The sequence below is a fragment of the Neophocaena asiaeorientalis genome, unplaced genomic scaffold (assembly GCF_003031525.2).
Source record: "Neophocaena asiaeorientalis asiaeorientalis breed wild unplaced genomic scaffold, Neophocaena_asiaeorientalis_V1.1 scaffold743, whole genome shotgun sequence".
Lineage (NCBI taxonomy): Eukaryota > Metazoa > Chordata > Mammalia > Artiodactyla > Phocoenidae > Neophocaena > Neophocaena asiaeorientalis.
Genome location: NW_020174055.1, coordinates 1,301,578 through 1,328,468, shown reverse-complemented (window position 1 = coordinate 1,328,468; position 26,891 = coordinate 1,301,578). Strand labels below are relative to the sequence as shown.

General features: G+C 43.6%; 1 protein-coding gene across 1 annotated transcript in view; it reads right to left on the bottom strand.

Moving 5' to 3' along the window:
• Positions 1 to 12,195: 12,195 nt before the first annotated feature.
• Positions 12,196 to 26,891, bottom strand: part of CHRNA7 (cholinergic receptor nicotinic alpha 7 subunit) — a 223,545-nt gene continuing 208,849 nt past the window's right edge. Inside the window, exons 8-12 of the mRNA XM_024754293.1 lie at positions 24,805 to 24,972; positions 23,642 to 23,836; positions 21,951 to 22,037; positions 18,336 to 18,445; positions 12,196 to 12,825 (exon numbers count right to left, since the gene is read on the bottom strand). Of these exons, the coding sequence (XP_024610061.1) occupies positions 12,307 to 12,825; positions 18,336 to 18,445; positions 21,951 to 22,037; positions 23,642 to 23,836; positions 24,805 to 24,972 (1,079 nt within the window). The 3' untranslated portion in view covers positions 12,196 to 12,306. The remainder of the gene's footprint in view (positions 12,826 to 18,335; positions 18,446 to 21,950; positions 22,038 to 23,641; positions 23,837 to 24,804; positions 24,973 to 26,891) is intronic.

Sequence of the window (26,891 nt, the reverse complement as noted above, 5' to 3'; positions counted from 1 at the left end):
AAGCTTATTCTTTTGTGATGTGTTCACAGGGCCCTGAAACGCTCAGGAAGTTCTCACTGCCTGGTCCTCAGGACATTCATTCTCACCTGCCACCCCCCCCAACACTGCCCAGGCCCCAGCTAAAGGCAGTTTTAGGGACCATGAGTGTCTTCCACCATCATGGTATTGAAATATTAACTTTCAAAGAAAAATTGTTTTGGCCCAAAATTTCATTCACAGCTAATGAAGACAGCACATACCAGTGACAAAAACAATATTTTGCATGAAAGCAAAGCTGGGGTGAACAAGGCAGCCTCTCCAGTTTCCCTTTCATGCCTGATCATTTAAGGATTCCACGTGCAGTTCCCTGCCACTGCCACAGGGGTTTGGAGGGCAGAGATGTTGGAAGTAAATGAGAGCACTGTCAGGACATTTTCTCATCCTCAATCAAAAACAGCCATGTGTGAGAGACGGAGCAAGCTGCTGGTGTGAGCCTCAATCCTGCTGTCTGGTTCTAGCTGAAGCACCACCATCTCTGGGAGGCTGGTCAGGATTTCTCAAGGCTGGGATTCCTCACTGGGTGGCCCTTGTCTATTTACATATCTAAGCCTCTTACTGAGAAAGAGCTCATTGTAGCTGAGGAGTCATTCTTTTTCAGGGGACTGTATATGCACCCCACCCAGTGCCTGGTGGAGGGGATGCCCTGTTGTAGGCAGTGCATTAGTCTGCGAGGGCAGCCAATAAAGTCCCACAGGCTGGGTGATTTAAAAAACACACGTTTATTTGCTCACAGTTCTGGAGGCTGGAAATCTAAGATCAGGATGTCAGCAGGGTTAGTTTTTTACTGGGGCCGCTTTCCTTGGTTTGCAAATAGCCATCTTCTCCCTGTGTCCTCACAGGGTCTTCCTTCTGTGCACATCTGTGTCCTAATCTCTTCTTGTAAGGACACCAGTCATATTGGATTAGGCCCCACCCATACGACCTCATTTAACTTAATCACTTCTTTAAAGGCCTCATCTTCAAATACAGTCACATTCTGAGGTACTGAGGCGGTTAGGACGTCGATATATGGATTTGGTGGGGTGGAGGGACACAATTCAGCCTGTAACACGGCCCAACGTACTTTAAGTGAATGTATTAAATCTCAGCCTATGGCTCCCGTGGGGTCACGAAATCTGAATTTAAGTGGTAGGTTAGTCTCAGCCAGTGGCTTTGGCTCTCCTCTGCCCGTTTATTTCTAGGAGTCTGGAGGACCCTCAGGAGAGTTCAGGAAGCCTCCTTGAAGCAAAGCACCAAATGTTGGCTACCACCACTGCTCCATCCTGAGAGTGGGGTTCCCACCTCCCCCAAACACAGACGCAGTTGGAAGTGACCGCGTGACCCCTCACTGGTCCACCGCCTCCTGAGCCCACATTGCTTTGGCTGATGCCCCAATGTTTACTAAGACCCTTTTCAAAATGTTTCCTTCACAGTTTCTCTTTAGGGGCAAACCAGGCCCCCCGGACTCCCACTCTGGAACTGAGAGTCTGTTCTCTTCAGTTTGAAGAAATAGCCCTTTCCCTCTTCTTTTTTTTAAGTTTGGAAATGGATGGCAGAGATGAGCTCTAAGCTCTTGTCTATTTTGGAAATTATGAATCTAATTGAATATAGTGAACTTGCCCCTATCCATGAAGGGTTTGAGGCACTGCCTCCTCAAATGAGTCACCAGGCCTCCCTCTGTAAACAGCGTTGTTACCGACCAGGATCCTTGGCCTCCTTAATCAATAGAAATTGATAAGAGACCAGACAAGAAATTCAGGCAAGGCTTTATTGGGACTCCTGCTGCAGCAGGGAGGGAGCTAAAACAAGTAAGAGATTCCCTTGTTTGCTCCCTAAGGGGAGGGGTGAGCTGCTTCCTTATATGGGGTGAGGGTGGGGGTGTGTCCAGGGGTCGGGCCGGAGGGGTGGCTCAGGTGGTGTGCCCACCCCCTTGGTGGTGGTGTGTGCAGGGGGCATGCGCAGCACCCTGCTGTTGCTCCCGACCCCGTTTTTGTTCCCAGCTCTTCAGAAGTGGCAGTTGGATTTTTGGTCTTTTTGTACCTTGTTCATAATTTTCCCTAATTGCGCATGTGTGCAGTAATTTTTAGCTCATTATAGTTTCTTTGTATTCTGTTGCTCGAGGAGACCTTTGTCCAGGTGCAAGCGCTGCAGCAAAGGGCCCCAGGTCCCAGCCTGTCTCAGTATGCAGGGCTCTGTAAATAAGGGTGCTAAAGGGAATATAATACTGTCGCACAGGAGCCAGAGACTGAGGATGACAGTATATAGGGAGCACACTGCAGTATGGATGGGACTAGCTCAGATTGCCATTTCAAGTGGGTGGCGATTTTCTGAGCCTTATCATGTTTGAAAAATGTAACAGCAGTTCCTAATGTATAGTAACTACCAAAATGCACAGGCAGAAACATAACACTCATTTTAACTCTAAAGTATTTATTTCTGCCAGACTATCCTTATCTTAAGTGATAGTTCAAAGCAACATGCTTTAGAAAACAGCTATGCAGATAGTATTAATAAAAATATGTACTACAAAGAAATGGCTGATGCTTGGTTACTTTCACCTACCATAGAGACAAAAATGGACAAATATAGGTGGAGAAATCCTAAGCCCACAACTACAGAGGCTCCTTCAACATAAAGATCAACAGCTTCAACATAAAGTTGAAAACATCTGCCATGATACTCTCAAATTATTGATAATATAATTTACCACTAGCCTTGGTGCTTGAGTATATCACTGTCCACTGATACTCATCCTTTTTAACATAGGTCAAGGGCCTTAAAAATCATGGGTGGGAGAAATCAGGGCCAGAGATGCTCCAGCCCCGAACAACAAAATTACTAACCAGCAGCAGCGAAATAAGTGACTTGACAGAGCCACATGCCACACTCTTCAAAATGCTGCAGCCAAGAAGAGAGTCAATCGTGGTGGGGAAAACCCTGCCTCAGGGAGGCACCCCTACATACACATCCTACTGAAGGACCTGGTTGCGTTGTCCCCACCCCATCCCCACCAATGTGGAGTGAGGTGACTGGGAAGGGAAGCTGTAATCTGGAGGGGAAAGTTTATAAAAATCTCACGAGTGCAGAATCCCCTACGGAGCCCTGAAGGGTCTCCACAGAAGCAGAAAACCCACCCAAGGTCTTCTTGTTTTCTTTCCCAGATGGGCAGAAAGAAATGGGGATGTGACTGTAACCACTTCCAAGGCACAATCAGAGCAAAAGATAACGCTCCCCCATCCTACGAACTGCCAGCACAGTGCCCAATCCATGGTTATCTTCTTTCTGTCCTGACTGGAGGTGGGTTAAGGATAGGGGTTGGCAGTGCTGCTGAGGAGATGAAGCTAAAATAACCAGCTGATGGGAGGCCCCAGGGTTTCATGCTAAATTAGAGAAGTAAATGCCAATGCAGGTCTCCTCTACCTGAGTGTTAGGGGCACTTAACAGACCAACAACTGCAGCAAAAGAGTAAAAACATACAAACCCAAATCCTCCAACCTTCCTTCCAGAACCTCAGGGCAAAAGAGCAGAAAGAAGAGGGAGGTCTGAGCCTTCACCTCCAGCTTGAATGGGAGGATAGAGAATTTGGGAAGAGGTTCAGAGACCTTCTCTTAGAGGAAAATGAAGGTCCGCACAGAGCTGCCCAATAAGCAGAAGCAAGATGAACATAAATGGGAAGGCATTCACTCAAACACACCACGGGAGAACAGAAGAGAAAGTGTGGACCCTGGCATGTGGCAGAGATGGGAAGTTCCCTTTCTGTAAAGGAAGAACCAAACAAACAGAAGAAAATTCCCCAAAATGTTGTATAAGAACAAGAACTAGATTTATATAAAATAAGTGCTAAAAGACAGGATGGACAAATAAAATAAGTGGTAAGTTGCAGAGCTTTGGAAACAAACAGTGGACCAAAAACTCACCATTTCAGAACATGTGGAAACACTGAGAACAGGTTCAGGTTGATTAATCATGAAATAAAGGTTTGATTATATTATGTAAAAGTATATAGGTGACCACTTGAAACACATACCTATAATGTCTTCCATTTTAACAAAAGGAATACATATACACCAAAGGAGGAAAAAGAAAGAAAACCGAAAACATAAGATGCAAAAGAAATATGAACTTCATATACAGAAATTATTTAAGGAAAAATGATATTAGAACCAAACATAGCAGTTATATTAAAATGTAAATGCATATTCAAGACAAACCTATAACAAAGTGACTCAAAAAAGGTTAAAAATAAAATTATGGTTAAGGATATACTAGTCATAAGCTCAGAAAAAAAATCTGGGGCCCTGATTTTAAAGTGTGAATTCAAGGAAAATATAGAATCAACAAATGATATCAATTGTTAAATGTCATATAGTAAAAGGAAGGAAAACTAAAGGAGAAATACTGCTAGTAAAGAGTGTAGCCCCTCCTGCTTGGCTCCCACTGGTCAGTCTCAAAGGCCAGAACTCCAAGGCCATACTCTGGGAAGTGCTCATTTGCACAAAATGATTATATTAAAAAACTCAAAATATACATCAATAAATTATAAATATTAGAAGTAGTACAGAATACATGGTGCTCAAAGCACAATGTAATACAATAGGAAATTAATTTTTAACTTTTAAAAATTTTGGAAATTTTCAAATATTCAAAAAGTATCAGTTCAAAGAATATTTCAAAACTGAATTTATAGAATATTTAGAAAGCGAAGATAAAAACGCTACATATACATATAGGCTGCTGTTAAAGCTCTAATGAGAAGAAAATTCAGAGCCAAAAGTATATGATAAAATCAGAATAAATGGAGATAAGTGAACTAGGTATCAACTGCATAAGTTAGAACCACAACAATAAAGTAAACAGTAAAAGCAGAAGAGGAGCACCCACTTGGATGAAGCTTGAGGGCCTTATGCAAAGTGAAATAAGCCAATCACAGAATGACAAATCCTGCATGATTCCACTCATGTGAGGTACCTAGAGTAATCAAATTCATAGAGACAGAGTAGAATTGTGGTTGCCAGGGTCTGGGGGATGGGAAATGGGGAATTAGTGTTTAATGCATACAGAGTTCAATTTTGCAAGATGAAAATAGTTCTGGTGATGGATGGTGGCGATGGTTGTACAAAAATGTGAATGCAATTAATGCCACCAAACTGTACACTTAAAGATGGTAAATTTTATGTTCTGTATATTTTACCACAATTCAAAAACATATATAACTTTTTTTTAAATAGGGGTTTGACTTCAAGACTTACTATAGATCTATAGTAATCATGACAATGTAGTATTAACAAAAGCATAGACAAATAGAGCAGAATAGAGAACCCAGATGGTACCCAATGGGAGACAATAAAGAGCCCGGAAATAGACTCACATAAATATAGTCAACTGATTCTTGAAAAGAAGCAAAGTCAGTTCAATGGAGAAAGGATAATTTATTCAACAAATAATGCTGGAGCAACTAAACATCCACATGCAAAAATAAATAAATAAATCTAGACACAGAGTATATACTGTCCAAAAAATTAACTCAAAGCGGATCACAGACCTAACTCTAAAACACAGAATTATGCAACTCCTGGGAGATAACAAGAGAAAGTCTAGATGACCTTGGGTATGGGGATGACTTTTTAGATACAACAGCAAAGGCATGTCCATGAAAGAAATAAATAATAGAGTAGACTTTATTTAAATGCAAAACTTCTGCTCTTTGAAAGACAATACCAAGAAAATGAAAAGACAAGTCACAGATTAGGAGAAAATATTTGAAAAAGACACATCTGATAAAGGATTGTTATCCAATATATACAAAGAACGCTTAAAACCCAACAATAAGAAAACAAACAACCTGATTTAAAAGATGGGCCAAAGACCTTAACAAACACCCTGTCAAAGAAGATATACAGATGGCAAATAAGCATATGAAAAGATGCTCTACATCATATGCCATCAGGGAAATTAAAATTAAAACAACGAGATACAAGTACATACCTATTAGATGGCCAAAATCTGGAAGATGGACAACCCCAAATACTCGCAAGGAAGGGAAGAAACAGGAACTGTCTTTTATTACCAGTGGGAATGCAAAATGGTACAGCCACTTTGGAAGACAGTTACTTTAAAAACTAAACATAGCTTTACCATACAATCTAGTAATCACACCACTTGGTATTTACTAAAAGGGGTTGAAAACTTATATCCAGACAAAAATCTGCATGCAGATGTTTATAGCAGATGTTTATGATAAGCTCTGATATTAAAAAGTCAAACCCACATGTAAATATAGTAAATAATAATTAGAAAAGGAGCAAGGATCCTTATCATGAAGTAAATGATACAGATAATGAACTGTTACTCAGTGCTAAAAAAAAAAAAAAAAAAAAGCTATCAAGCCATGAAAAGACACTGGGGAACCTTAAATGCATATTACTAAGTGAAAGAAGTCAATCTGAAAAGGCCATATACTGTGTGATTCCAACTATATGACTTTCTAGACAAGGCAAAACTATGGAGACAGTGACAAGATCAATCATTGCCAGGGGCTGGGAGTGGGGAATGAATAGATGGGAGCACAGATGATTTTTAGGGCAGTGAAATGATACTATATATCATTTTAGGGCAGTGTATGATACTATAACACTGGGTACACATCTTTATACATTTGTCCAAACTCACGGAATGCGCAACATCAAGAGTGAACCCTTGTGTAAACTATGGACTTTGGTTGATAACTATGTGTAGGTTCATCACTTGTAACAAATGTCCATCATGAGGGAGGTTAGGCATGCGGGGGGCAGGGAGTACCTGGGAAATCTCCATACCTTCCTCAATTTTGCTGTGGATCTATAACTACTCTAAAAAATAAAGCCTTAAAAATAAAAAATACAAAAATAAGAGTAGAGGAGGACTGAAATATTAAAAATCAAGGCAGAAATTTAAGAATTACAAAATACAACAGCAGAATTTGTTGATGGGCAGTATTTGTCAGAAGGTAGAATTACAGAAGTCTAACACAGCAGAGGAGAGATTGGCAATAAGGCTCTAGCAAGAAAAAAATTAGGAAAGAATGTAAATTTTTAAATGAGACATTGGAGAGACACACTAGAAAGGGCAAAGAACAGGGCAGAATGCTAGAATGTTTTGCATTCCTGTGATTCCCCAAGTGGGGTGTACTACGGACTCAGCAAGATTTGACCACAAGAGTTCAGAAAGCCTGAAACTGCAGACAGTCCCCATCACAGGATAAGCTCTGATATTAAAAAGACAAACCCACATGCAAATGAAGTAAGTGATAATTTGAAAAGGAGCCAGGAGTAGTAAGGTCAGGTCTAAGAAGGATTGGGCCGGAAAGAACAAAGTAACCAGGGAACAGAAATTATTACGTGAGAAAGGATTGCTTCCGGGAGTCCAGAGCCTCAAGACAGCTTCTGGTTAAAGCTTCGGTGGGTCTGTTCTCCAACTAACTGTGGTCACAGGGGTGACATGATCAGCCTCGTCGGACACATCCCCACTGCCTGGCGTGGTTTGACCCTCTGGCTCTCACTGCCAAGGGAAGCTGCAGTCCTGGTGCCGGAGCCCTGCTGTGGCTCCCTCTGTACTGCTTGCCTGCTATCCCAGGAAGGGTTGCATCAGCCCAGGGGCAACAGGGTCTGCAGCCAGGTCCCCGAACTGATGAATAACTCTAAGGTTTCAGTGTCTGAAAATATAGAAAAATAAAATCCTTGGTGAGTCAAATCAATAAAGACAAATGGAGAAATGCACACAATTAGAAATGAAAAATGGAGACATAATTATGAATATAGAGGAAATTTTAAAATCCTGAGTTCCCATATTGCAAAACTACCTAAATATACTGAAAATTGGATTAAAATTAATTTTCTTAAAAAATATGTAACTAAAATTGACTCCAGAAGTGCCCTAGGACCTAACGTGCCCAGTGGGAGAAATTCAGAAGCACCCCAGTGTATTCCCAGACAGCCCCCAGCCCTGGTGAGACATTTGACACTTAAGTAGAAGATGATTCTAAAAACAAGTAAATGGTTGCAGAATATAGAGCGTTCTTTGGTTTCTTTTGGTTTTGCACACAAAGCAAGCTGCAGAATGATTCATCTCATATATGAAATTGATAGCAAAAATCGTAAGTAGAGATCATCTCAGGAACATAATAGTAGTTTGGTCTGAAGCAATCTATTAATATACAACATACTACTAGAGCAAAGCGGAAAACCTTCTGATTATCTCCATGGATACTGAGAAGGCTGTGACAAAAAACTAACATCTACATTTCCCCAGAAAGCCTTAATAGTTTGAGAATACACAGATACTTTTTATTATGACAAGGAAAATACATGTCTTCATACAAGTTAAACAGTGAGACATTAAACCATCCCATTGATGTCAGGAACAAGACAGGTATGCCACCTGAGTCACTATTATTTAACACTGTTCTCAAATGCAGTTGGCTAAGAGAAAGAAATAAGGGAAATTAGTGGAAAGGGGGAGGCAAAAGAAAATCTTAGAAACAGTAAGCAATCATAGTTAGGGTGTTTGATTATAACACTGATATGCAAAATCGACTAATTTCCTATATATTCAGTGAGAATACAAAATGTAAAAACTCATTGCATTAAAAATGGTAGCCAAATGACATCTAGAAATAGACAATAACAAATTCATAGGACCTATCTGAAACCATAAAACTCTACGAGTGATATAAAATTAGATTTGAATACAAGCCTGGATTGCAGTATTCTTCGATAGGAGGACAATGTAGAAATTCATTGTGATCCCAATTCTTTAAAAAGTTGTGTGTGTATTTATGAGAAAGAAAGAGTTACAGAAAAAAAGAGAGAGAGGAAGAGAGGGAGAGAGTGTAGAGAAGAGCCTTGATTGAAATGTTTACATTAATATGAATATTTTATATTAATTGGAATGAAGCCTCAGAAATTCAAGGAATTCATAGGGAGACAAATCAATAAAACAGAAGTAGACCCAAACACTTGGAAGAATTTAGTTTACAAATAAGGTGTCATTTTGAACAAATGGGGAAAAAGCAATTACATACCAGAATGTACTGTCATGTATTTTGCTGGCACAACTGACCAACCATTTCGAGGGAATAAAAACACATCTTTACCTCCATTTCCTGCAATAAATGAATTCCTGGGAATTAGAAGATGTAAAGATAAACAGATGAAACCATAAGAATTTAGAAGAAAATATGAGTAAATTTATTTATAATCTCAGAATGAGAAAGGTCTTTTAGAACTGGAAACAAATTCTGGCATCTAACAAGGAAAATATGGGTAAGTTGACAACGTAAAAGTTTAAACTTTATATATATATACATATACATATATATATGACCATTAATAAGCAAATCAATAGAGAACGTCAAAAGACAAAAATATTTCAAGACATAAGACAGAAAGGTTTCAAAATACACAGCCAAATTAATTAAGAAAAAGCCAAAATTGTGTAAAGGACATAAATTTACCAAAAAATTACCAGGAAACATTTGTAAAGATGTTCAACTTCACTCCTAATAAAGTGAACTAAATCAGAATGATACTGTAATATCATTTTTCACCAGACTGGAAAAAAAGTTGTTCGAGAAAACTGAGAAATCGACCTTTTCATTATACTCTTAAGTGTAGCCACGGGTCAATTTTTGAAGAATAATCTAGCAATATTGACAAAAGTGTTAAATGCACATAACCTTAAATCCAGCAACTCCATTTTCAAGTTGGAATTGATATCAAGATACAGTCACAAAAGTATGCCATGATATAAGTACAAGGATGCTAATTTTAGATCTGTGTATAAAAATAAAGGCAGGAAATACTCTATAGGTTCACTAATAAAAGACTAATCAAAGAAATTATAGTGCACGGGGACAATGGAACACTAAGCAGCTATTAAGAATGAGGTAGATCTTTATATGTTGTTATGGAAAGATCTCTTAACACCAAGTGAAAAAAGCAAAGTGCAGGACACTAGAAACAGACAAAAAAGGAAGGTGTCTCTCCACATCCTCTTCCTCCCTGCTCAGCCTCTCTCCCTTCCTTTTTTTCTGGAAATGCCCATCCCTCCCCAGAAGCTCACTGACGGTCCCCTGTGAGGAGAGAAGGCAGGGGCTGGGGTGGGTGGGGGCTTATTTTCAGCCTTTCACACTTGTCTTCCTATGTGTGCATCTTTTCCTTATTACTACTTTTTAAATCGCAGAGTAGTTATTTGGGCGGTCAAAATACAAACCCCTTTTGTTTGCCTTTTACGTTTTTCTGTATAAAATACAAAACCAAAAAGGTTTTGTATTAAAGGAAAATGTAGTAGGGATCAACTTCGAATAGCAATAAGAAATGAAGCACTCTCTTTATATACCAAAACACTTCTAGTTGTTTCTAAAGACACTTTAATAGACCAAAAAAAAAAAAAAAATGATTGTGCATTTTTTGTCCACTCAACATAGAATGAGTGTACTCTGAGGACGACCCTGCTCCAAATGGTATGTTGCTGGAATGCCCTTATTTATCAGTCTTCTTGCTGTAAACCAGGGGCCTTTTCTGAAGGTGCTCACACACACGTGTTCTCACACACATACACACACACCATACACAAGCCTCCATCTTCTTCAGTGCACACAGATCCACCCAGAAATGAGCGAAATAAATGGCTGAAGAAGTGCATGCCATTTCTTTTGCTCTGAAAATCAAATCTTCCCTCATGATGTATCCATTTCAGGGGTTAGAAGCAAATTAAAGATGCCCAGGAGCTCAGACACCTTCTGCAGTTTTGAGCTCTGAGAGTTACTAGATGAAACAACAGAACAGGAGAGATTGTCTTATGTCTTCCTCTGATCACATTAAACAGTAAGGATGGGAGAAGCAAAGGGATGATTGTCAGCTAGACAATCTAAGTGGAGAACTGCATCACCACCTGGATTTAAAATAAAAATTTCCCAAGCTTTCAAAGCATACACCTCCGGTGAATCCACCCATTCAGCCAGCTCTCTGGGCTGAAGCTGTGTGTGTGAACTGTGGGAAAGCAGATCCCCCCCCAAACCAGAAACTGGAATTACTGGGTGTGCAGCCACTGTTAGTCTGTAAGCCCCTCCTGCTAACCACCACTGGCCTGCCATTCAGGAAAGCCATCAGCCATGCCACCCCCTCCCCAGTTCCTGCCACAGAGGGAGCCAGAAGAGGCCCAAACCCCTGCCCTTTGGCCCTGACACACGGAGAAAAGGCATAGAATACTTTGGTGACTTCATGTTGTGCAGTTGTATGGGTCCACAAATTTGTAAGGCTAGTCAACTCCAATACATGTGAAGTGTCTAATGCATTATTTAAAAAAAAACACATATGGTTTAATTTAGCTTCAGCTATTACTTATATTAAAAAAAACAAACACATAGATGGTTTAAATCACCTTCAGCTATTATTACATTGGGTGGTAATTCTAATAGAATTCTACTTGTCCTTTGGGCTTTGTCGACTAGAACAGCCCGACTCAACCTGCCAGTGTCTGGGGAGCAGCACAGAAAGCTTGGGAGTGCCTGGGATCTACAGAAATCCCCTTAACTTGACTGGGTCTGGTCCTGGTTCAGAATCAACACACATCTGTGTCCCTCCTGGTTCCCCTCACAGGGTAGGCTGGCAAAAAAGTGTAATTTACAGGATGAACTATTACTGTCTCTTTTTAAAAATGTAGACACAGCATAAAACTGTTTCTCTCTACCAACTGTCTTTGGCAGAGAAAATTAAAGTCTGAATTGAAGTAAAACCAAGCAGCTGGGTTTTAAGTTTTAGTTTAGTTTTGTTTCATCAGTCAATTATCTGATGGATTTACTGAGTGTAGTTTATGATGACGATTAACTTCAATCTAGATTTGTACACAGGCAAAGCAGATATGAATTTTCATGTAAGCCCTCACAGCAAGTGACATGCAGGCATGCAGACCAGCTACCCAGGCCTCACCTGGCAGTCAGTCCTGAGCTTCCCGAACCTCTTTGAAGGGCACACCAGGCAGTGGAGAATGGGCAAAAAGACCTCTCCAGGGTCCTGCTGACTATAAGGATGCTGGGAGGATATCGAGTGGCCCATCAAAGAGGGTTAAACAGAAACGTGCTGAGATCCCATTACTGAAAGTAACAAGTAAACTGAAACCGACATGACAGCGATAGGGTATATCTGCGTCCTCGGGTTTAACGGTGCTGTGGAATCAGCAACCCAAAGTTCTCCCTAAGCCAACGTCATCGCCCATCTCTGCGTTTCCTACATGCTGGGAGCCAGGACGGAGTCAAGCGAAGTCTTTGGACACAGCCTCGACGAAGTTGGGCGCCGACATCAGGATGCCGATGGTGCAGAGGATGGTGAAGACCGAGAAGGCCATGAGGCACAGGCGGTCCACCACACAGGCCGCGAACTTCCACTCGCTGCACACGGCCTCACTCTCATCCTGGCAGCGGAAGCGGTGGGCGATGTAGCGTACCTCCTCCAGAATCTTGGCCAGGTCCGGGTCCCCCTCCGAGGGCTGGCCGCAGTGCAGCAGGTGCTCGTCGTGCGTGGGCGAGCAGGCCACGCGGCCGCACACGACCCCCGAGTCAGGGGTGGGCGCGCAGTGCACGCTCTCCAGGCCACGGAAGCCGATGTACAGCAGGTTGCCGTTGGTAGCCGGCGGCCCCGCCACGGCGCTCATCTCCACGCTGGCCAGGCTGCAGCGGCGCTGCTTGTGCTGGCAGGCCGGCCGCACCTTGTCCTCCCCCGGTCTCTTCATGCGCAGGAACCAGGCACACCAGTTCAGGAGGATGACTCTCGTCTGCAGAGACAGCACACCGTTAGGGTGGCGGGGAAGGGTGCATGGCTGGTCCATCCAAGGGGATGCTGTGATACCAGCTAGACTTCGTGGGGGCGGACCCTAAGGGTGACAGGTCCCCAGGCCTTCCCAGGCGAGTTTACACAGGCAAGCAGTGCCAACGCGGTACAATGGTTGAATCGAATGTGAGGCAATGACAAAGCAATACAGAAAATCACCCTGGGAAGGAACTATGCGCACACTGCCATCTCAAGGAGGACAGCCTGTGTGGGAGGAGAGGGCTGTCTTCTAAAGAGAGCCCTGAGCTGGGGAACAGAGCAAGTCACCCTCTCCGGTCCTTCCTCATCTGGAACTAGGGACCACCAACTCTAACTCCCTGTGAGGTACGCCAGTGTGCGGTGACAAACTCACAAGGGCACCCCTGGAGATATTGAAGTTTCAAGGGCAACCCTGTGGCATGTGTCAGACACTGTGTGCACCCCTAGCCTGAAACAGTTCAGACTGTCACATTAGATCACTGCATTCCTTGCAAAGTAGATTTTGGAACTTGTCCTGATAAAAGGCAAGTGCCAAGAAAGTCATCGTGGAACAGACAAGGAGGGTAGCACGCTCCCAAGATGAGAGAAGTTTGCTGTGCCAATGGGTGCTAAGCTGTCGGGGTATAAGTACTTAGTAAGCTGTTTTGACCTGTTTAAATAACAGAACCATTAGGTATTCCTCTTGTCCTAGGTGCTCTGTGGGGAAAAAAAAAAAACAAAACCCTGAGACATGAAAGGTACTGTGAACCATGGGAGTTTAGGAACCTCTAACCTAACTCATTAGGCTGCAGTGAAGACTGAAGGAGATGATATGAGACAAAATGCTGTGAAAAGTCTGAAGCTGGGGTTGGCAGACTTTCTTTAAAGGGCCAGAGAGTAAATATTTTAGCTTTGCTGATATAGTGCAAAATCAGCCATACATGCAAAAGAGCAAAAAGGCTTTTTTTCCTAATAAAATTTTATTTGCAAAAGCAGTTGGCAGGTTGGATTTGGCCACCAGGGCCATAGATTGTCGACCTCTGGCCTAAAGTGTTTTATAAACATACATTACCTGCATGCATAGAAGATGCTGGAGAGATTTGTTTCTCCCTTCTAATAGAAAGAAGAGACCCTTGTGAAACCTCAATCCAGCTTTTAAAAAATTCTTGCAAGCCTATTTAGACAAGTGCAAGAAAAGTGAGCCCTTTCCCTGAAATGATCCAGATACTGATTTGAATTTTGGTTTATGATCGTAGGCAAATTCCATCAGCAGTGTAGCAGGTATGCTTCCCATCTGTAAGTGCAGGCAGCAAGTTGTGAAATTCGTGTCTGCCACCCTTCTTTTGGTAACCATTTTTATGACACTTATCAAAGATAACTGCAGTTATCTGGTCTGGAGACAGCAATGAAAAGAACAAGAAGGTGTAAGAGCAGTTTTGCAGCAGCTGTAAAGATCACCCTCTGTCCATCATAGGCGGCAATTTTTATCCTGCCCACACCCTATGGACATACTTCCAGAGCCTGGAAGAGCCAGCCTGCAGACTCTGTTTTCCAGGATCAGTAAGGAGCAGAAACACACAGCCCCACGTGGACACGAGGCTCAAGACAAGCCATCTCACCTGGGCATCTCAGGGTCCAGTGAAGTGAGTATAATTCCCCCATTTTACAGGTAAAGACGCTGAGGCTCAGGGGGAGGTGGTGGAGAGTTTGGGGTGAGCAGGTGCAAACCATTATATATAGAATGGTTAAACAACAAGGTCCTACTGTATAGCACAGGGAACTGTATTGAATATCCTGTAATAAACCAAAATGGAAAAGAATCTGAAAAAGAATATATATGTATAACTGAATCACTTTGCTGTACACTAGAAACTAACACAACATTGTAAATCAACTATACTCGAATAAAATAAAAATAAAAAGAATCTGAGGCTCAAAGAGGCAAAAAAATTGGGTCAAGATCACACTGTGAGTTTGAGTCACCTAATGTGTTCAGACTTCTGCAGCCTCATCTATAAAAGAGTCTGCTAGGTTCTCTGCAAGCCCCCTGTGACTTTAGCCAAACCCCCACTCAGAAGGCACCAGAAAGTTGGGGTCAGAGCTCAAGGGAGCACGTGGGGCAGTGAGTGTTCCCAAACCCAGAGGCAGCCTGGAAGGGAGAGCTGAGCCTCAGATCTAGGGCTGTGCCTGCCAAGTGGGGGTCTGCACATCCCCTGGGGCATAGCTCAAGCTAAATCTATTTTGAATTTCATGGCCTAAATCATTAGCTTTCAAGGCTAAAGCATCTCAGAAGATGAGATTATCCTCTTGGCACTTCTCAGACTGTGCTTGTGACCTCTGCTGTTAGGTTATGGTTTGGTTTCTGGCTGTGTGAATGTCACATAATGTCACCGCACCGGCAGGGTCTTCTTCACGGCAACAGATCACAATGAAAGCACCTCGGAGGCTGTTTATGTTTCATATGCACTTGGAAAGAAAAAAAAATGCAGTGTGTTATATAAAGTGAAAGAGAAATACAAGTTTCATATCTGCTTTGCACCATTGGCTTTAACATGCTCTTGCGCTCAAAGGTGAATAATCAGCATATGCTCTTAATTCAGATTTTTCTGGAACAGTAAAGTGCTACCAGGTCATTAAAAATGGTTTTGTATCTTACTGCCCTAATCCCCTTGTCTTTACATCAGTCAAAACAGAAGAAATAAGAATATGTGTTTATATTTTGGCATCTGCATAAACACTGGAAGGAAAAAGAAATTAATTGAAATGGTTATCAATTGGTGGTGGAAGTAGGGGGAGGGGCAGGAATGGGAGCAGGAGTTCCTTATGTATAATTCTTTTTTTTTTTTTTTTTGGTACGCGGGCCTCTCACTCTTGTGGCCTCTCCTGTTGCGGAGCACAGGCTCCGGACACGCAGGCTCAGCAGCCATGGCTCACGGGCCCAGCCGCTCCGCGGCATGTGGGATCTTCCCGGACCGGGGCACAAACCCGTGTCCCCTGCATCGGCGGGCGGACTCTCAACCACTGCGCCACCAGGGAAGCCCATGTATAATTCTTTGATTTTGACCTCTGAAACATGTAAATGTTATTTCAAACAAATGGGTGGATAGACAAGAAAGTGTATCAGAGTTATAAAGAAGTCAGATGAGAATGTAGGTGAATGTGTGCAAACGTGTCTCAGCTTCTTTTTTTGAGGGGGGAGGGACTTCTCAAAACAAGCTCACAGACTGTGGTGATGTGACCCATGTGGGAGGTGGCACCATTTTGGGGAGCCCATTGCTGATGCCACGAGAGAATTATTATTATTATTTTTTACATCTTTATTGGAGTATAATTGCTTTACAATGGTGTGTTAGTTTCTGCTTTATAACAAAGTGAATCAGTTATACATATACATATGTTCCCATATCTCTTCCCTCTTGCATCTCCCTCCCTCCCACCCTCCCTATCCCACCCCTCCAGGCGGTCACAAAGCACCGAGCTGATATCCCTGTGCTATGCAGCTGCTTCCCACTAGCTATCTACCTTACGTTTGGTAGTGTATATATGTCCATGCCTCTCTCTCGCTTTGTCACAGCTTACCCTTCCCCCTCCCCATATCCTCAAGTCCATTCTCTAGTAGGTCTGTGTCTTTATTCCTGTCTTACCCCTAGGTTCTTCATGACACTTTTTTTTCTTAAATTCCATATATACAGAGTGAAGTAAGTCAGAAAGAGAAAGACCAATACTGTATGCTAACACGAGAGAATTATTAAGTGTAAGGATTTGCTGTGGAAAAGAACTCAAGGGCAGTCACTCTGTAAAGCCAATTTCTTAAAAAAAAAAAAGTGGTCTTGCCTAAGTTAATTTTTGGGTAACTGTAAATTATTGCACAATGGATATTTTTAGAAGGGCCAGGAACTCCCTGCTCCTGGAGATTAAGGGAATGCATCTTACATCTTGCAGTTACATTTAGTGCACTGGTGAGTCCTAAATTGACTCTGAACTTGGAGGCAAGATTTATGGGTCTGCAAAGACAGGCTTGTTTTGGCATGAGAGGGCTTCTTGAGCTCCCAACTGTCCCTAAGCCCTGCTCTCTCGATGGGAAGACTGGAGGGTTTGTGGGGCCCAAGTATGAAGTGGGGTGAGGGGTGGGGGGCAGCTCTGCCCTGCCGGGGCTTTGGTCACACCAAGCGAGGCGGGGAAAGTCCAGGCCCTGCTTGTCCCCCAAGCAAGGTTTCCCAAGAGCCCGGCGAGGGTGGTGTAGAGCTTTGGACATTGGACTCCAGTGGAGCACGGCCCATGGCTGGGGAAGCATCAGCACACGTCACAACACATCAGCGCTGGGAGGCACTGGGACCATGTGGCCTGACCTGGGCTCAGATGACAAACATTTATTTACCATCGATTTCCTTTTTATTTTTTAATATTTATTTAGCTGTGCCAGGTCCTAGTTGCGGCACTCAGGATATTCTTTGCCGTGTGCGGGATCTTGAGTTGTGGCATGCGAACTCTTAGCTGCGGCATGTGGGATCTAGTTCCCTAACCAGGGATCAAACCCGGGCCCCTGCATTGGGAGCACAGAGTCTTATCCATTGGACCACCAGGGAAGTCCCATCCATCCATTTCCTTTTATCCCGTCATTCTGCCTTATACATGAGTTAACTTGAATTTGATGCTAACTAAAATAGCCTGTTTGTGGCCTATCAAACAGACATCTGCTTTAATTATTAGAGAAGAGGGCACACTGACCAGAAGTAAAGAATGTCCATAATAAAAATAAAGATTAAATGCCTCTCTTCCTGGAACACCAATGCTGGTCCTCCAATGATAAGACTCCCTTCTCAGGCGCCAAGGCCATGCTGACTTGCCGTGTACGTGCTAATCTGTGTTTCTGTTTTGTTTTGTTTTGTTTATCTTGAAGAAATGTAACCCCGACTCATTTCATGTTCTTTGTTCTGACAGGATATAAAACTGTGCTGAAAACCCTGCTACTCCAGAGCAGCTTCTCAGATTAATCTGGGAAGCCGGTTTCCAGGCTAGTCCTCAGTTTGACTCAAATAAAACTCTTTTCTATGCTTCTTATTGATATTTTATTGATTATTTTCATTGACAACTGATTGTATATATTTGTACACTGTTCACTCTATTTCTTACTCTTTTCCCTCCCCATTCTGTTTTGAAGATCCAACCAGCAGCTGTGTGCTCATCTTGTGTGTTGCTTCTAACAGTGTACGTGCAAAAAGGAGGTTTAGAAACACTGTCCAGTGAAAGGTGCAGAGTGTTCGACCTGAGCCCTGCTCTGGGATATCAGATTGGAAGGACAGCCCCATGGGACCCTAAGAGCATTCACCATACTGCCCTGGAAGCAGAGATACGCAGACAGGTAAGAAATTGCAGCTTTTTGTTTAGGAATGCTAGCTGTTTGTGGGATTTTTAAAATAGGTAAGCCATCCTCGGAGCCTCCTCTGGGGAGGGGCCTGACCCTCCCTCTGGTGGAGGAGCTGGGGAGGAACTCACCCACTTGGGCATCTTGCCACCGTCAGGGTCGTGGTGGTGGTACTGTAGCACGATCACTGTGACGACCACGGAGAGGCCCACGATGATCATGGTGCTAGCGAAGTACTGGGCTGCAGAGAGAGCAGATGCAGGGGAGACCTGGGGCTAGGTCACAGCGTGTCACCATGGCACAGTGCAGGGGACCCAGACTGTCTTGACCACCAGGGGCTGGGGAGCAATGCCCAAGAGCAGAGCAGGACCTCCTCCAGGCCTGTAGCCCACCACGCACATTCCTGGTGGGCAGAGGCCAATCCAGAGCACACAGACCTCCTCCTCCCACCCTGCTGAGCGGCCTCACCAGCTGACTGCACTGCTGGGAACCCTGCCTGCCTCACCCTTCAGTGAAAGCTAACTGCACCTCACAGGATGGTGATAAGGTTGTCCGATGAGAAAGCACCATTGTCAGAACTGAAACCACCTGGCACAGAGGGTGTGATCACCACTGTGATGACTGCAGGCCACGGACAGGCTTCGGGGATCTAGCAAGGGCAGACCCGGGTGCCACTGGCTGACTTATCAGACCTGAAAAATGACTCTACTAATGATAGAGTCTGCCCCCATCTACTTACTGAGAGCCACAGGGGTGGGGAGTGCCAGCTGTGCAGCCGGAAGAAGAGGTCAGCTGCAGTGTCTTTTCAGGCTGAGAACATCAGCTTCAGCTCTGATGGGCAAGGATGCATTTCTCCACCTTGGACCAGGTGAGAAGCAGCATGGAGTTTCCCCCCCGGTCCACTGGCGGCCGTCTGTGAGCCTGGACAGACCACTCAGCCTCTCTGGGCCTTAGCTTCTTCACCAGTATAACAGGGATGGAAATGCCTTCTCTGCAGGGTTTGCACAAGGATTAGCAATTTTATGGGCCAAGGGTATAGGAGAAAGCTGGCATGGGTGGGCATTCCTTAATTTCCAACTCTGATTAGTAAACCTCCAGTGTGGGGGAGGCATAAATTAGGAGGTTGGGATTAACATACACACGACTATATATAAAATAGATAACTAACAAGGACCTACTGTATTATACAGGGAACAATACTCAATATTTTGTAATAATTGTAGGTTATTTGTAAAAACCTATAAGGGAAAAGAATCAGGCTGTACACCTGAAACCAACACAACATTGTAAATCAATAAAATAAATAAATAAAATAAAAAGGGATTAGAAGCAAAGATGGATTCAAGTATAAAAAGAGTATTAAAAAATAACAAAACAAAATATATATACACACAAGGCCTCTCTAAGCAACAGAATAAATTATCCTAACATAAATGCAAACAAACAAACAAAGCCTCAGTGTGGCCAACCACCAAGGGGCTGGGCCCTTAAAGAAAGCATCCTGGTACGAGGCTAAGTGTGCAGCCACACACTTGGTTAAAAACACCTCCTGCCCTTCAGGCAGGCAGGAACTCATTGCTCTCCCAGGGAGACCAAGAGGAACCTACAAGGAGCTACCAGACTTATCATCAGCCTCAGGGACCTCTGGGGAGGGAAGGGAGGGGGGACCAAACTGTGACTGTTATGGGCTGCATACTCTGTCCCCCTAAAATTTATATGTTGAAGCTGTAAACCCCAAGTACCTTAGAATGTGACTGTGTTTGAAGAGAGGGCATTTAAAGAGGGAATTAAGTTAAAAAGAGATTGTTAGTGTGGCACCTGGTCCAATCTGACTGGTGTCCTTATTATAAGAAGGGGAAATTTGGACACACAAGGAGGCACAGGGATGTGAAGATACAAAGGAAAGACCATGCGGGGACACAGCAGAGGGTGCCCATCTGCAAGAGAAAGAAAGAGACCTCAGGAGAAACCAACCCTGCCGGTTGGAGGTTCCAGCCTCCAAAACTGTGAGCACATAAATTTTTCCTGTGTAAGGCACCCAGTCTGTGGAATTTTATTGTGGTAGCCTTAGCAGACTAATACAATGACCTATGGAGGGATCCAGGCTGACTGGATCCCACAGCTGAAATCTCAACAACAGAGGTCAAAGGCCAACAGCATCCCATCCTTCTAGATGTGGGCTATGCACCAACCAAGCCTGTGGGTTCTTCAGACACAACAGGGTCTGCCGACTGCCCCTTTAAGGGTGGTTTCTGCTGCAGGTCTCTATTGAAAGCATTGTGCTAGAAGGTAGAAAGGATGGGGTCAGAATGTCAGATTGAAAGAAGGTTCCTTGCTTCCAGGATGGTATGACACCATACCAATATGACACCCTCAGAGGCTTTTTATACCAACAGTCTGTCTGGTCAAAATATTACACATCCAGAAACCTCCATTAAGAAGGGCCTTGGCTTCTTAATTCGTGAAGCCTGGCGATATCGTGTAAGGCACCCCACTCCTACTTACCCCTGGTTAATCACACAGGATTGCCACCCGTATACTGCTTTCCTGTTTCTGACCTCCACCGCCAAATGGGAGTGGGGACTCTCATTAAAACTAATATCTATTGGCAGAATGTTTGCTTCCTGTCCTCATAACTGGCTTGGAGGTCTGGTTCCCTGACCAGGAACAGAACCCTGGCTGCAGTGGCCAGGGTACTGGGTCCTAACCTCTGGGCCACTGAGCACCCCTCGGCACACTCCTGCTAATTCCAGTCCAGTCCAGGGAGGTTCAAAGCAACAGGTGATGCTGCCTCCTGTCTCTGTCATCCTTCCTTGGGCAGAAGGTCATCCTTACACCTGCCTTTGTGTGTGGTTTGTGCATCCCCTGCTGGACCAGTCCCTGCTTCACCTACACCCTACTCACATGACTGACTTTCCCCCCTAATTGCAGAGCCTAAAGAGTAAATACCTACATCCTTGTCCCGCTGCCCCGAAGCTAGTGATTGTTTAATCTTTAGTTCAGAATGGCTCCCCTTTGATAGTTTAACAAAGGGAAGACCTCCGCCCCTTGAAGGTACTTAGCCCAAGGGGCTAAGAGGGCTGTGCCCCTCTGCTGGTTTCCCAGGTAACCGATGGGCCAATCTGACTTCAATTCCCCTAGATAACTGGTGGGGTGTCACTCCAGGACCCTTTTGCTTCAGATGTGTAAGATCTCCCATCTACCAAACAACTGATGTCCTGTCTCTGGACTCTTCAGTCTTGAGTCTGGGCAAGTATAGGGCTTGCAGGCCTGCAAGTTGCAGCCCAACATGTGGCCAAAACATATTTGTCCTGTTCACCTTCCCTCACAATCGTTAATTTTCTACAGAGACATCACGTTATCTCAAGAAACAATGGATGAGAGTTAACGTGTAACAAATAATTTGTGGAAGAACAGTGACTCAAGCTAAAATAATGCATCTTTAATGGTAAAAATCTCTGGCTCCATAACAAGTGTGAGGGGGGCATTGTGGGAGAAAAGGGGGCATTTCTGCATCTCAAGGCCAAACCACAAAGCCAGACTCCCCCTCCCCTTCTATGTGCCACATAAGCAGAGGCCATGGGTCAACTCTGAGTAGTTAGAGCAAGTCATCTCCTCACAGCAGAAAAGGGGGGCCATGCAGCCCTCCAGTCTCCTGCGGGACAAGTTTCTGCTCCCTGCCTGTGCTGCAAAATCCCAGGCACTCTCTAAGGCCATGTCTTTAGAGGAGCTGGATGCTTGCTTACCTATCAAGGGCACTGAGTCAGAGGTAGCAGGCATGATCTCAGCCACCAGCAGCATGAAGACGGTAAGAGAGAGTAAAACTGTGATCCCTGGAACAGAGACATACAGTGGTCCCTGAGACAGAACAGATGGTAAGGCCTGAACTCCATCCAGCCCAAGAGTCAAAGGAGGTGTGGAGGGAGGGATGGTGGTGGCCATGACATTCCTGAAACCAAATGCACAGTTTTCTATATTGATGGGAATGGGCATCTTTCTGGGGACAGTCTGTGCCATTTACTGGAGTTCCAGAGGAGTCCCTGGGAAAACAAACTTAGGAGCCAGAACTTTAGAAGAACAACTCAAAATAAATCATTGACCTCAGCACATGTATCTCTCATTTTCTTTATTACATTAGTATCGAGAGGTAGTTTCATGTAGCAGGAAAAAGAAAACATACAGTTTGAAGACCTGGGTTTTGTTCTTGACTTTTCTACTTACTAGCTGTGTGACCTTGGATAGGTCATTTAATGTGCCCGAGGCTCTTGTATGAATGAAAAATATCACCTGCCATATCAGTAAACAAAGGATGTTGCAGCCATCAAGCCATCACATTACAGCCTCCCCAGTGGGGCACCCTGAGGGGACTCGGGATGAGAAAACACAGGATACTGGCCCCAGAGAGGTGAGGTGCATATCAAAGGAGTGATTTCAGTGAGCCCAGACTCTTGCATCTTCCCATACACAGAAAAGCACTAAATTCATTAACTTGAGGTGTTTGGTTTTCTTTCTTTTTTTTTTTTTTTTGCGGTACATGGGCGTCTCACTGTTGTGGCCTCTCCCGTCGCGGAGCACAGGCTCCAGACGTGCAGGATCAGCGGCCGTGGCCCACTGGCCCAGCTGCTCCACGGCACATGGGATCCTCCCAGAACAGGGCACGAACCCGCATCCCCTGTATCGGCAGGCGGACTCTCAATCACTGCGCCACCAGGGAAGCCCTTTGGTTTTCTTTAATCAACAGTAATATTTTGATGTTTTGACTACCTGGTCTTTGTGGCAGAAACTCCCATATACCCTGGCTCCTCCCTTCCCTCTTCAGAGCCATCCCTAGAACTATCTGAGATGCTATGTCTCAGGCTTGAAGTCCTCAGAAAGTCCACCAAATAAAACATAATTCTTAACTTTTCGGTTGAACATTTTTTTTCAGTTGACACTCACAGTCAGAAGTTCTAGGTTTGAGAATGATTTCTACGCGTACCAGATAGGATCTTTAGTAACTCTGAGATGCTGAGGAGCTCATTTCACCAATCTAAATCATAGTTTTCTTATCTTCCTATTGGAGGATAATCAGGAATTACACTGTGTGTGGCCATATATAGATGCAAGCTGATACTATATTAAACTAAACTGTGTCCTGTCCACAATAAATTCCAGCTGATTGCCACCAAGGGGTGGGGTGGGGTGGCAGAAGGGGAGAAGGTACAGGCCCCTCAGGGAAGAATTGGTTCTTCCCTGGGCATCCCCATCCTCTTTTCAGGATCAGAGGAGCCTGTGGAATCTCAAGAGGGCCTGGCCATCCTGCACAGTGGGCTGTGGTGTCAGGGAGCCACCCTGGGCTGGGATGCATGGAGTGGGCCCTGGACATCTCTGCACCTAGAGCCCAGACTGCCACCCTCAAGGCAGGGCCCTCCCATCCCAGCTCAGACCCGGTACTCACCCAGGGAGATTTTCTCCCCAGAGTCTGCAGGGAGCAAGAACACGAGGAGGGCCAGGGCAGAGATGAGCACACAGGGAATGAGAAGGTTGAGGCCATAGTAGAGGGTCCTGCGGCGGATGGTGACAGTGAAGGTCACATCCGGGTACGGCTCTTTGCAGCACTCATAGAACTTCTCACTCCGCTTGCCAGGGATCCCTTCAGTTCCAGGGGAAGAAAGGAACCACCGTTGAATAAAAGGATGCAGTTTATTTTAAGGGGTTATAACACACACACAGAGCCATGGAATTTGTTAAGTGCAAAACACTGGCTAATTGTTGTCTGAATAAATGCTTTAGGTTTATTATAGATTTATTTAAGGGTATCTTAGTGATATTTGAACAAATTGGCAGGTTTTTTGTGTATTCAAATTACATGTGCTCTAGACTGAATGTGTCCCCTGCAAGGTTCATATGTTGAAATCCTAACCTCCACAGTGATGGTTATTTGGAGGTGAGGCCTTTGGGAGGTGATTAGGTCATGAGGGGGAGCCCTTGGGAATGGAATTAGTGCCCTTATAAAAGGGACCCCAGAGAGCTCCCCTATTCCTGCTGCCGTGTGAGGACACAGCCTGAAGACAGCTGTCTGTGAACCACGAAGCAGGTCCTCACCAGACGCTGAGTCTGCCAGCAACTTGATCTTAGACTCCCAGCCTCCAAACTATGAGAAATAACTGTCTGTTGTTTATAAGCTACCCAGTCTATGGCATTCTGTTATAGCAGCCTGAACGGACTAAGACACCATGATTATAAATAATACATTGTAAACTCGACACCATTATAAATGTAATTATTGTTTTCTATTTAAAATCATCAAATATAGGTTCCCATCAACTGCAATTTGCTGTTCCACCTGATTTTCAGGATGAAGCAGATTTGAATAACGTAGAGATGCCCATACTAGCACTGACCTTACCATAACTGCAAGTTCCTTATGGAAAGCACTGAATTTTCTCATTGTTTTTTGTTTCTCATCCTAGAGCTCTCAGTAAATCATGGAGAATGCTGCAGGGTTCAATAACTGCTCATGCTGAAAAGCAGAGTGGAAAATCCCAAACTTTTTAAGCCAGCACAGTAATAAAGCAGCTTCCTTCTATGTTGCCAGTATCACGTCTTTGCTGGGCTTACCCACAAGGTCCCATTCTCCATTTGGGATATAGCCGCTGATGTCTGCCTCCTGCATCTGCAGATCCAAGGACCACCCTCCATAAGACCAGGACCCAAACTTCAGTTTGCACTGCTGCACATCAAAGGGGAACCATCGCACATCAATGTAGCAGGAGCTCTTGAAGATGCCTACGTGGGCAATGAGACAAACCAAGACGAAAGCAGGCTGAGACCTGCTTTAAACACACAGCAGTCTCACACTGTTGGTGGGAATGTAAATTGGTGCAGCCACTATGGAAACAGTACGGGGGCTCCTCAAAAAATTACAAAAAGAACTAAAAATGATCCAGCGATCCCACTCCTGGGTATACATGGAAAGGAAACAAAATCAGTATCTCACAAAGATATTTGTACCCCACTGCAGCATTACTCACAATAGCCAAGACATGGAAACAACTTAAGTTTCTGTTGATGGATAAACAGATAAAATATTATATATATATATATGTGTGTGTGTGTGTGTGTGTGTGTGTGTGTGTGTGTGTGTGTATATATATATATATATACATAAAATCAAATTTATGTGGATTATATGGAATATTATTCAGCCTTTAAAAAGATGAAAATCCTGCCATTTGCAACAACATGGATGAAACTGGAGGGCTTTATGCTAAGTGAAATAAGCCACACACAGAAAGACAGATCCTGTATAATATCACTTACATGAAGAATTTTTTTTAAAAAAGTTTAACTCATAGAAACAGAGTGGAATGGCGGTTGCCAAGGGCTGGAGGGTGGGGGAAATGGGAGAGAGGTTGATCAAAAAGGGAACAAACTTTCAGTTATAAGGTGGATTCATTTTGAGGATCTAATGTACAGCATCGTGACTATAGTTAATAATATTTTATACTTGAAATTTACTATGTGAGGTGATGGGTGTGTTAATTAACCTGATTGTGGAAATAAATGATTTCACAATATATATGCATATGCATGTGTGTGTGTGTGTGTGTGTGTGTATATACACATGCATATGCATATATATCACGTATATACATACATATATTATACATATATATGTGTATGTGTATATATATATTACAATTTCATTTGTCAACTACACCTCAATAATGCTGGAAAAAATATTAAAAATAAAAATAAATGCACAGCAATCCCTTGGTCTCCATCCCATACACTATTCGTAACACACAAAGCCTACTCTTCATGGAGTAAAAAGCTTGCTACCCTGATCAAGCATTGGCCGGTTAAACGATGCATCATTTCTGATGCTCTGCATGTCTCATGATCAATGCTGTGCACACATCCCCTGGACCATTTGAGATCCCTTCAGGAGGAGGCAGTGTGAGTACCAGGGCCTCTCACCTGGGTGTGACCAGAGAGGCTTCAGCCCATCCTGCCCGTCCAAACTAGACCTGTCCAGGACAAGCTGAGTCCTTCTGGAAAAATCTCTAGAAAAGAGTTCAGTTGAAGCTTTACTGTCTTTTACATTTCAAAGGCTACACCGACATTTTCTGTTCTGAGCAAAGAATTCAACATTCTGTAAACTTGCTCTTGCCATGCATGTGCATCTCCAAATTCTAAACAGTAAGAGAGATGTAAAGAATGTAAAAAAAATCCTGTAGAAGCTGATAAAAATGATGAAGAGCTTAGAAACAGAATCTGAAAGGTCTGTGTGCGTCTGTGTGACTGTGTTTGGTGAGGAGCAGGAAAAACATTTTCTTTAGGTTAAAAATTGAGAACATACTCGGTTATCTAGAAATATATATGGAAGATAATTTTAACTAGCCTGAATTCTAGATTATAAACAGAACAAAACCTAATAGGTTTTAGTTGAAGAGGTAGTGTTTGGACAAAAGCTAGAGTTTCCACTGAAAAGAGGACAAGTTGGGAGTAAATTTGCCAACAGGTCACTGAGATAATTCCATACCGGCCATTTATGCCCATGTGCTCCTTGCTGCCCAGAGAAAGACTAGAAGGCACTGATGGCACAAATAGCTAAGGGTCCCAGTGCTCACAGGGACAAGGCAGATGCTCTGTAAATTTCTGCTTCCAAATTTTAAAAAAATGAATGGAGGAACTGAACTTGC